General features: G+C 37.7%; 1 protein-coding gene across 2 annotated transcripts in view; it reads right to left on the bottom strand.

Annotated features, from left to right (window-relative positions):
• Nucleotides 1-12,402, bottom strand: part of LOC122813052 (cholesterol transporter ABCA5-like) — a 2,390,735-nt gene that overhangs the window by 1,209,738 nt on the left and 1,168,595 nt on the right. For both annotated transcript variants that reach the window (XM_044085171.1, XM_044085172.1), the window contains exon 14: nt 877-996. In XM_044085171.1, coding sequence (XP_043941106.1) covers nt 877-996 — 120 coding nt within the window. The remainder of the gene's footprint in view (nt 1-876; nt 997-12,402) is intronic.

Raw genomic sequence — 12,402 nt, 5'->3', positions numbered from 1 at the left:
CTGACATTCTTGTTCCCACAATAATAGCCCACTGATGCATGTGAGCGTCTGTGCATGTACCTAATGCCAGCTACAGCTCACAAACATGCAGGCCGGTGGGTGTCTGCCTCTTGGCATCCTTAGTGCTTTGCAATGACACCCAACCTCTACCAGCTGACAGTACTGTAGAGGACCAGACTCCCCTTCCTCCTTGGAGGGATAAGCTACAGCAACCTTTCACTCCCACCTTTACCCTGCTGGCTCTTCCAAACACTTAACATGAGAGAAAAAACAAAAAAAAACAGAAAAGAAATCTATTATTTGGAATTTGATGACTTGGAATAACCGACAATGACCCACCAGTTTAAACTCTTTCACAAAGCAATAGTAAAAGAACTGAAAAGCAGTGAAATGGATGTTGGAAAAACATCAGCAAGGGCAGCAGGAAGACAAAGACTGCTGACCAGGAAAGAAGCAAGCTGCTGCTATTAAACGGTAGCAGCAAAAGTCATATGATAAGGATCCACTGGACATTCGCTGTCTCCATAACATGCATTTCAACAAAACCTGGGCTAACAAACCCATTCAGTCAAACAGGTGATAAGTGACACTTACCTGATGTGAGGAACAACCTCCCCACATTATCTATAACGAATTACAACTCCATGCAATTTCTGCCCAAGTCAAAAGCAGTATCGCTGGTCAGCCATATGACTGAACAATTGTAGTAGTCCATGTTTCAATGAAAAATAATTCTCAGAATGAAAATGATTGTAAGAACCACATCAAAACAAACAAATAAATAAATGAAAAAGCATTTCTGTACTAACATTTTTTTTAAGTTTTTAGGAGATGACAACCCCATTTCAAGAATGTATTACATCATGAATGGCTTACCTTTGGATCACCTAAAATAGCAATTCCAAGTGAAAGTTTTCTCTTTTGTCCACCGCTTAGTTTGTGTGCCATGCTGTCTCTGATTTGCTCCATATCCAGTGCCTTCATAATCCTTGCCACCTAAAGAGAAGACATGAATAATGTTTTCAAATAATATGTGGTGATAAATCTAATTTATTAGTCATAAAAATTGGCTTTCAAGTAAACAGGACAGCAAATGATCTGGAATTCAGGAGCCTTTAGTATTGTACACACCTTAATGTAGAAAAATCATGTTGTCCATCCATCAAATTCAATTTATAAATTATAAAATAATACAATACCAAAAAAACGGGCAGATCCAGTCTACAGAATCTTTTTTTTTTAAGTTGTGGTACATGTATTCATGAGAGCTACATCTCTTACGACTCATGCTAAAGTCACTTGTCCCTCAGTTAAGGAGAGTCTTCACCACACTAGTCCCCAACTGAAACCAATAAAAAGACTAATCTTTCTGAAAAATAATCCATTTAATAAACAGGCTTACCGTGGCATAACATTTCCACACTTGTTTTATTTACTCTATAGTACCATAATTATTGTAATTACCAAGGCATCCTATGAACAGATTATCTTCACTACTGCTAAAAAGAAATAGCCATATTACAGTGGAACACAGTGACCTGAATGACACCAAACAGATAAATGCTTTCCTTGTGTAATACAAGTTCATTTATATCAACACTACCTACAAAACTAGATCTGATCTGCAATAAACAAAAGCCAACAGTAAATCAAGGTCAACAGGTATGATGTAAATAAAAATGTTTATCCACAGGACTCTCTTTTTTGGCTAATCTAATATCACTTAGATGTTTGTGCACTCTGCCTTTCACACTTTTATTACACAGAAAAAGTGTGATGTTAAGACCTCATGGTCTTAACAGTGAATTGAGCTGGGAGCAATTGTTTGGATAATTATTTAACTGCCTAATTATTAATTATTGTGCGTGTATACACTTTATGTTTTCTTTTCTGTTTTATTTCCCAAGAAGGCTCTGCTGAGGTGTCAGGCATACAGATACTTAATAAAGCTGCTGTTATCAGTTGTTTTTCTGCTCCCTTATCATTCATTCCCAATCATTTCAGAGCCATAAAAATAGTTTAAAATCCTCAACAGGCCACCAGATTAGTAAGTAAAACTGAAAATATCAGTCAAGCAATTGTATCGTGTCAGGCTCTTTCCCTACACATTAAAGTATTGGAAAAAAATGAGCAAGGGCTTCACCAACTATACAAACTATAAAACAACGCGTCACTCTTTTCACAAGACTAAGCTTTCATACAACATAAAATGCACATAAGGAATACAAAGTTGAATGGTTTAAAATTTAGTCAGAAACATCTTCGGCACAAGCTGACTAATTTATGGTCTAGTTCAAGGCATTATAGCATTAATTTCCTCGGTACACCAGAACAACGGGACTCAGTTCAGAGGCTGAAGATTTCCATTTAATCTGCTGTAGGAGAATTATTTCCTAAAGTTTGTTTGCTTAAGGAATTACAAAGGTATGACAGCCTGCATGACACACACACACACATTCAGGCATGTAGAGCCCAGCCTCACCTGATCACAATTACGGACGCGGACACACACACACACTTGCAAGGTTTCAATATTTTATTCAGTGTTGTTCCTCCCAAACCCCGTTTTATATAACCATCACTGTAAACTTTTTCCTCATTCACAAAAGAAATGATGCCATATAAATGTAAGTTTAAAAAAGTTTTTTGATAATCAAGCCACCATGAGTATTTTCCAGGCTGCCCCCCCCCCCCCCGATATTATTCAAAAAAGAAAGGGACTGTTGCTATGATGCAGGAAAATGCAACTCAGAAACACATTAGCTGTAATGAGGAAAGACCCTGTTATTCACTAATTTGCATGTCTCTGAATTGTCCTTAACTGTCATGAGTAGAAATCAGCACTTTCATGTGGTAGTCAACACTGGTGACACATGCATCATATATTGGCACATTCACTCCCTAAAACACATGTTCACACACACACACACACACACACACACACACACACACACACCAATATAATCTTATCTGTCCCAGAGTTGACAGAACATTCCTGATGCTACCCTGACTCTCATAACTCATGGATTTTTACAATCATAAAAAATGCCACACATTAGGGTTTCATATTTCTTATTATGTAAAAAAAAAACCTTCTTCACTAACTGATCACTTTGTATAGTGATAAGGCTGATGCATCCTATGTCAAACGTGCAGGTTCAAAACTCCTGCCCCCCCCCCCTTACTTTAATTTGAATTTTTTTTCAAAGACTTAGGTAATATTTGAGGGCATCTCTGGTGTCTAGTAGGGGTGAAGAGGACTACTATGACTGTGTGCTCAAGGTACGGGGTTTGAATTTTTTTAACTGCCTTTAGTGCATGCTATTTAGAGTATCCCTGGAGACCAGTGTTCCATCTACCAAACATCCTTCATGCTGCAAAACAAAACTTTTCTTCTACTGTTATTTAAGTGCCTTTAAGGCATGATACAGAGAGTTATCCCTTGTGTCTAGTGATCCCCCTGCACCATGTCTTTCAAGTTGCAAAACTTTTGTTCTATTATTTTTTAAAAGTGTATTTTAAGAAATAATAGAAAGAGTTATCCCTGGTGTCTAGTGGCGCCATGCTGGAAGCTTTGATTGTTAGTTTACAGGATTTTGAAAGTTTGACAGCCTCCCCTGGTACATATGTACGTACGTATGTACACACACACGCACGCACGCGCGCGCACACATACATGAATGCATTCACAGCTCCCCCCACCTGATAGCAATCACAGACACAGTGACCCATTTACCCATAGATACAGACACCTATCTTACTTATCCATTAGTGAACACACCTACTGAGACATACACACATATATGCACAAACACACAAATTCACATTACACCACTCATACCCCTACATGCACTCAAACATGCGGGCATACACGCACCCCCACCTGTCCACTAAACTCATTGGCACTTGCCTCTAATGTGATCTGGAGAGCGTGAGCTTTTGGTTATGTTCATTATCATAAGAGGCTACAAACATGTCTTACTGAAGGCATTTCTAGGAAAGAACACATGGCTAATTAGTGTAGACCATTCCTACTAAGTGCCTCATTAGGCTGTGTAGTAGGCTCAGAGACAGCCCACTATGGTACAGTACCTCTTCATGGAGTTGCACCATGGTAAGGCTGTCTCTAAATTAAAATTATACAAGGCTTATAACTTACAGTAGCTTTTCTGAATCTGGCACTTCGTGTTAGATAATGGGCCAAATGTTCACCTTAGTATTAAAGGTACAGTTGCCATTAAGTACTTAAATTATTGTACACATTTATGTCGCAAAAGTGGATGGTGGACATTTAGCAACATACATTTTCTTCTAATTGTGAGTTTATTCATGAGAATTTGAAAACCCAACGAAACTCCAGAACTGATATTTTTTGTTTTCCTCAATTCCTTTAAGACAAGGCCACAACCCACTGTTACCCTTGTAGTCAGTCAGACCACTCCATAACAATGATGAATGTACATGGTATCACAGTCCCTTGACTATCCATAAGACCAGAAAAATTAATAAATTATCAAGAAATATATGTTATTTAAAACAATATTTTCAAATTTTTGTGTCTTAATAAGCAACAACCTGTTTCATTCTTTACTGAATGAGCCAACCTACAGTTTATTTCACTCTTTAGTAAATGAGCCACTTTTAGACTTTTTATGGTCTCTCCATTTCACTCTCTAACATCCCAACTGCAAAAGCAGCAAAGAGTACATGCAAGTAGTTTCCGGCATAAATTAAAGGTACCTGCTTACTCTACTAACTAAACTTTGACAAACAGATTGGATTGCCTCAAGGAATATACTTATTATCTAATTAAGTAATTATTTACATCTAATGAAAAACACTCCTGTCTTTTTTTGTACAGGCAGAATATGTATTTGCTTGATCGAGGTAGAAAATGTTTTACTCCTTTATTGTCAAAAGAGAGAGAGAGAAACGTCATCAAGGAACATAATGTAGAAGGATGTGCAATTAAAGGCTCTTACCAAATCACTGACTTTTTTAATTATCCACAAATATTTTCTTATCAGAGTAATTTATAGTTTAGCCCATCAAAAAATTTTCTTTGATATATTTCCAAATGTTTCAACATGTAAAGAGTTCAGTTTTACAGATTATTAGATAAACTAAGTCATTCTTTCACTGCTTAGGAATAACCTTACTGGATCAGGCATTTTGCCCAGTAAGTTCTGTATTAAGTTTCATATCATAATTCTTCTAGACGTACAGACTTTTCTCATCTTATGACAGAGTCTTGTTTGTGCCCTTATAAATAATTTTTCCAATGTTACAACTATTTTGTAGTTGAAGCCCAATAAAGACCACACAGGTAGAGACAGCTCTCTGCCCATCTCTCTTTCCCCTTTATACTGCTTACAGAATTTGTGCACAGCATCTTAATAATTTTAATCTACGCTCACAGATCTTATCAACTGTTTGCAATTTAGCTTTACTCCTGTTAAGGACATGTCCATGGTAAACCAAACAATTCAGGCTATTATAGCATTATATGCTCAGTTTCATTTACCTCTCTTTTATACAGATTTAGCTATGGTTTTGGTTAATTCCTTCAAAGCCTCCAATACGTTAAACTAGGGCTAGTCTTTTGATGTTCATGTCAAACTTCTCTTAGATGTATTAAAATCTCATTATAACCCTCTCCCATTATACAGTTTTTTATCACATTGTTTTGAGTTTGAATTAATAGACTTAATTCATCTATAAAGGTTCAACATGTCGGGATGTATAATGGGCGCCTCTCTCTCCATCTCTGTTTATATTATCATTATATCCTTTTTTCTGTAGGTTCAAAATAATAGCAACATTTAATCCAGATTCTCAGCTAGAGCGTCTTCTGTGTGGAGACATGCATGAATGGGCGTATCTTCGTTGAAGGTTGTGCGTCAGGGCCGGCAACTCGGCACGTAAAAATCTACTGCCAATCATTAGCGGACCGGAGTTCCACTGTGCCAACCCCAAACAGGGAAAAGCCGAAAGACACAACAACAACCTAGATTTTCCATATAAATATTTATTTATACTGATGACATTATTTTGGCTATTTCTGACATTCAAACTTCTGTTATATTTTTTTTCTCAATTACAGGAAAAAGAAGCTTACATTACTGGCTATATTATTACTAGACATAAAAATAAAGTTTGGTATAGCACACTAAGCAGGCTCTTGGTTTAGATGTCATGTAGGTTTCCAGCATGAACATTTTCCACAATATTGAGAATCAATTGGCCTGAGCCTATTGAAAAACACTATCAATCAAATCTGGTCAGTGAATATACTTTCTTGCACATGTCTTACAAATTTTCTTCAGATTAGATTAATGTCTGACTGGATTTTCTTCATTTATAACTTTTTTTTTTACTCCTATATACAAGAAGTATACTACAGTTCATAGACTAGGAAGGAATTTTCTCTGTGAGGGATTCCTCTCAGAATTTCTTGGGAAATTTTAATCATGAATCAGGATTACCTTGATTCTCAGGTCCCCGAATCAGAGCAACATAAACTGGATTAAATATGGGTTAATTATTATAAAAAATACTGTACTTTGCTCCTCTATGTCTTCAACAGTTTTGACTGAATTTATATATACAGCTTTCTATAAAGACTGATGTACTACTGTATTTCCCCAAAAATAAGACTGGGTCTTATACTTTTTCCCCCCGCTGAAATACGCATTAGGGCTTATTATCAGGGGATGCCTTATTTACCCCCCCCCGTACAACAATCTACATTTATTAATTTATTCATGTACACAAATCAACATTTATTCATGTATACAAATCAACATTTATTCATGTACACAAATTGACACTTATTTGGTACTTTTCTGTTATTGGTCAACAGTTCTAGGTAATGCGTTAACAGTTGTGTGAGAATTCTACATAAACAGTGCAACAAATATTTCACCTTCAGAATATCCACACCTTGGCTTTCACAGTGCAATATTTCATGCTTAACAGAAAGTGCAGAAAAATCTCAATACATGTATATTGGAGGAGGAGAATAAAACATCTGAATAACTGGCACTTTCTGAGTGGTGATGCTTTCTTTATTCCTTATCCAAACTGTAAGAGAAGAATGATGGAAAGTCATAAAAATGAAGTCTGAGAACTAGTGACCTTACTTTGTAATTATCCCTTGATAATGAAACATTACCTTAATACAATAAAGTAAAAAAAACTGACAAAACCTTGCTGGTAGCTGAAAGCAGAAGCAATCCATTCTGTTGCCCCGATAATGGAAAAGCTATTCAAATGCAGTCATGTCATCTTCTTCTGGAACATTGTCATAAGTCTCCAACCCCTGAATTTCTTGCGACTCCATTTCCTGTAGAACCACTGGCCCCCATCTGTCATGCCTAGCAATAGAGTTTTCCTTAAATGAGCACTGCTTGTCCAAGCAGCCTGCTCGTAGTGCATTGCAACACAGCTGTCAGTGATTTTATCCCATGAATTTTTCACACAAGTCACGACCCCTTGCAGGATAGGCTTCACATAGTTTCCATGCTGATTTCTCTCCATTCTATTTTCAATGTAGTCATTGAGTTCCATGCGCAAATGGTCCTTGAATAGTTTGTTGATTGCAATATCAATAGGAGATAGGCAGTCACTCCTGCGGGAATCATTATTTGATCTATTCTTCTCCGTGCAAGGAATTTCTTCAAGTGGCAGCCTTACATCGACCCACTTCCTTATGCTTGTGTGCATAAGGCTTTTTCGGTTTCAAGAATGTACATGCCTGAAACACATTCAATCTTATCTTTCTTGCCTTACTAATGATTAAAGGTGGGATTTTCTTTCCATCTAGACGAATTGCCAAAATACAGGTAACACGTGCACTTTTGTAACCAGTGGAGGGAATGTAGATTGACGAGGCACCCCTCTGATCAATTGTTGTTTCAGATCCTTGGCCCATAGACACTGCAGTTTCATCCATAGCAATCATGTTGGAGAGTTGGTATTTAGAAAATTCGATGCCCTCAACACAGGACTTGAATACAAGTGCATGTTTAATAACTTTAGTATCTTCCAGCTTGAACAGTGTTGTTGATCTTCTTAGAGACAGTTCATATCGCTGAAGGAAGTCATCCAGCCAATGTTGTGATGCTTTGAATTCTTCTGGGGATATTTCTAACTGTGGTGCTATTGCAAGGGCAAATGTTTGAATATCAGCCCTGCACACAACCAAAGCCTTTGCTCTCCTGTTAGCAATCCATTCACAGATGATGTCTTCCAGCTCAGGGAATAATGGTTGCTGACCTAATCCACACTTGCACTTCTAGCATTTCCCTCGTTGGCCTGTTGACTGAGGTTATCGTATGCTGCACGCCATTTCTGGACCATTCGGAGATCCAACTTCTTCTCTTTGCAGAAAGCCATCAGATTCTTTCACCGGGAGTCCTCCACAATTCCTTTCTTGTACTCGACGGAATAGCTCTTTCGTTTTGCACTCATCTTGTCTTGGGGGGGGGGTTAATTGAAGACGTACGAGACAGGAGTGGCAGCACAAAATGGTGACGGTTAAGAACACACAATCATTCGTTATCAAGCCATTTGTTATCAAGTGCGTCGTCTGTACTTTGACCAATCAAAGTACACTTGCCAGTGTTTATGGGCCAAGGATCTCAACCATCAAGTGTGAGTGAGGATTAGGGTTATAGTAAGAATCGTGGAGGACTCTCAGGGAAAAAATCTTCAGACTTTCTGCAAAGAGAAGAAGTTGGGTGTCCAAATGGTCCGAAAATGGCGAGCAGAGTACGATAACCTCAGTCAACAGGTGTCAATAATATTATTTTATAATTCAACATGTCCATCGTGTGTTGTTCACGATCTTAACTATGGCTTATTTTTGGGGCAGGGCTTTTACCATGACCACCCTGGAAAACCATGCTAGGCCTTATTCTCTGGTTAGGTCTTATTTACAGAGAAATGCGGTAGTTGTACTAAGTCCTTGTATTGGACTAAAATATTCCCTTTCTATGGTCCTCTACTGGCTACCAGATTATTTTAATAATCCTTAATTAAGGAATTTAATACATATGATTTCTGCTGCTTAGTCCCTTGCAAGTTAATATTTGCAAGATTCCAAAACCTTTTCCTGTTATTTCCCATTTTTACTTTTTACGGTTTCATTCTTTACAATATGTTGCCACCACTATAGCATTCCTCAAACATTTTCTATCGAAACATCATACTATATGCACACCCAATTTCTAGGAAACATACCTTGTCTCTGTTAAACAGAGCCTTTCAAGTACAGTTAATTATACTGCAGTTGTTTAGTTTGCCATTCTTCAAGAAGCAGACATATAGTATACAAGACATTTCATTTTGTATTTTCCCTGGTAATAATGGGCTGGTCTATGCTAACAAAATTATTTTGGTATAAAGCTGATAAAACTGACACTTGTAAATATGTTTGCTGGACCTATTCCAAGGTTAAATAATTCTGGCATAAGACCATTGATTTATAAGACTCCATTGAGGATATTCACTTGCCTTCTCATCAGTCACTCGATGAAAGTAGGCTTCTTTTTACTGCATTGCTACAAAAGGATTATTTTTTTTTTTACAATGGAATCACATTTTGCCCTTTGAACTTCCACTAGCATACTGGTAGTGGTCATGCTTCTTTTTCTTTTTTTTTTTTTAAAGAATGGTTTAGAATATTAAGCAACAGCAGGGCTGGGGAAGGTGAGAGGGGTAATCAAATCTGTACTTTCCGGTTACTGTTTATGTAGTTTTGAATTCATATTTTTGGTCTTCATTCAAGACATTTTTTCATGTACTGACACATAAAACAATTAAATAAAAACTCTTAAAGAAAGTTAAATGTACAGATTTCTGAGCCAAAGTTTAAGGGCCATAAACTGCTATGCTTCGATAAATCAAGAAAAGTAATAAATCTACATGGAATTCTACCACTCAACTGTGGTAATTTCAACCTTTCTAGAAAACTTATTTTTAGTAAAGAATATATATAGTAAGAGATCCACTCAAAATGTGTCATATATTATTAATAGTTTGCTAAAGGTGATATCCTAAGGTGAAGACCAGGATGACTGAGATGCGTTATCTTCACAGTTAGAATGTATATGCCAATGGGCAATGTCCTTGTAGTGGACTAAAATATTAATCACCCTCAGAAGAAGTGTTCCTCTTTCTTTTCATCTTTATTCAATCATCCTTCACAGATCAAGATGAAGGTTCAACTTTGTTAAGAACCAACTTGGATATGCAGTGACCTTATTAAGTGACTAACATGATGTCTTCACTGTTGCTCTGTCAAAAGAAAGCACAGTTGTGTAAGTCAACTTACTATATCACTAGATGTTCCAATAGATCACTGCTCCAGTAACCTAAGCTGTTTAGGTCTTAAGCCCACACACCGACTAGCTTTTCAAAATTTAAGAGCATCCTCCACATACACTATCAGGAGCTCAATCAGAGTTCCTTATAAAAAGAGAGTGCCAAAAACTTTGGATCTTTCTTGCCCTAAGAAGGGAGCAAATAGCCTTTAAAGGGGAAAAACTGTTAGGAAATATGACACCATAATAACTACATACATAAAGATATATACATCCACACCCTGGAAATACAAAAAACACCGCAAAAAAGAGGACTAGAGGGACAGAGGGAGGATACGGCTAATGCAACAGTGATCTAATAGAACACCTACTGTCATACAGCACGTTTACTTACACAACTGTATTATGTTTAACATTACATCAATGGCGCAGTAATCAAAGCTATATGGGTAGATTAGCACAGCATAATACCAAAAATAGAAATAGAAGTTAAATAAGAGTTAGGGAACCCCAGAAGAATTATCCTAGCAAAGTTTTTCTAGACCTTGAAAAGGAATCCAGTTTGTAGTGCTTTGTAAAAGTATGTACAGAGGACCAAGCTGCTGCCTCTAGGATGCTTCTAAAGTCTACCCCTTTCCGGAAAGATACCAACAAGCCAAAGCCGTAGCAGAATGGGCTCACACCCTGCCTGAAAGTTGCTTGTAATTGTGCATACAGTCAAAAAAAAAATAGCACGAGACAACCACCTAGAATTTGCCTGCTTCGATACTAGTTGTCCTTTCTCATTACTTTCATAACAGATAAACAGCTGATCAGCTTTCCTGAAGGACTGAGTTTTGTCACAGTAATATCTGAGCCACCTGTGGATATCCACAGTATGATGATTTTTTTCTCACTTGTTTTGGGGTTTAGAAAAAAACATACAGATGTATTAATAGATTGGCTAAAGGAAACCTCCGAGACAACTTTAGGCGTAAAAAAAGGATTGGTTCTCAGAGAAACCTTGTCATTATGAAAGCGAGGAAGGGCTGACTCACCATCAGAGCTTGTAACTTAGATACTCTTCTAGCAGAACTCACAGTGACAAGTAAAACAGTCTTCCACGTTAAGAAATTAAAGTTGTGTACACTTATCATAAATGTGGATGTTCAAATGTATTCGCTGTAGCAGTCTTGACCTCTGAGATTTCCTGCTTTAAAAGCCCTTGGCTGGCCTGACTACCAGAGAAATTCTTTGTTCCTCCTAAGACTGGAGGACGCCCTAACCAATGTCAGCACAGTCGGATAAATAGGGAGCCAGCCTACATCATGAAATCATTTTTTTTCTTGTCCCCTACGAGAAAGAAGAGAACCCCTACTGGAAGAAAGGGTAACAAGGGTTCCCTTGTCTAAAAAAGAAATTATAAGCAGACTATATAGTAGGTTAAGAGGGAAGGAGGGAGGGAAAGAAGATTCTAACTGTGAATACACTCGAACATCTACATTAATGATAAGTGTACACCGCTGTACTGTGCTCTTTGTGTTTCACTGTTGCAGTCCTGAATTGTGTTAACATTCCCAAAGCCAAAAAGAGGGTGGAAGGAGATTAGGAAGAGGACAGGATGCCCTGATGATAGTGGTGAATCTTGCTCTGGACCTAGAAAAGGCTGCCAAGTGGTAATGTTTGGTGAAGGTATGCACAAATGTCCTGGTGGCAGCTTCCAGGATGTCCTTAGTAGGGACTTCTTTCAAGAAGGCAGTAGAGGTTGCAGTAGCCCTAGTGGAGTGTGACCTGACAGCCTCACATGGTTTCTTGCCATGATGGCTACAATAGAACGAGATACTCTGGGAGATCAATTCAGAGATAGTCAGTTTAGAAACTGCCTTTCCCTCAGAGTCGGGGCAAAAGTCACAAAAAGCTGGTCAGATTTTCTCAAGTCTCTTGTTTTGTCAAGACAGTAGTAGAGTTGCCTGTGCACATCCAAGGAATGAAATATTCTTTTCCCTTTGTTTTGGAGGTTGGAAAAGAACGTGGGTAGGTGAATGGCTTGATTTATAGAAGTCTCAGTGACCACCTTGGGCATGAAAGAAGGGTTAGT

This window comes from Protopterus annectens, chromosome 10.part0 (genome assembly GCF_019279795.1).
Source record: "Protopterus annectens isolate FY-2018-M chromosome 10.part0, PAN1.0, whole genome shotgun sequence".
Lineage (NCBI taxonomy): Eukaryota > Metazoa > Chordata > Ceratodontiformes > Protopteridae > Protopterus > Protopterus annectens.
The sequence above is the reverse complement of the archived record's forward strand: the minus strand, read 5'-3'. Positions and strand labels throughout refer to the sequence as shown.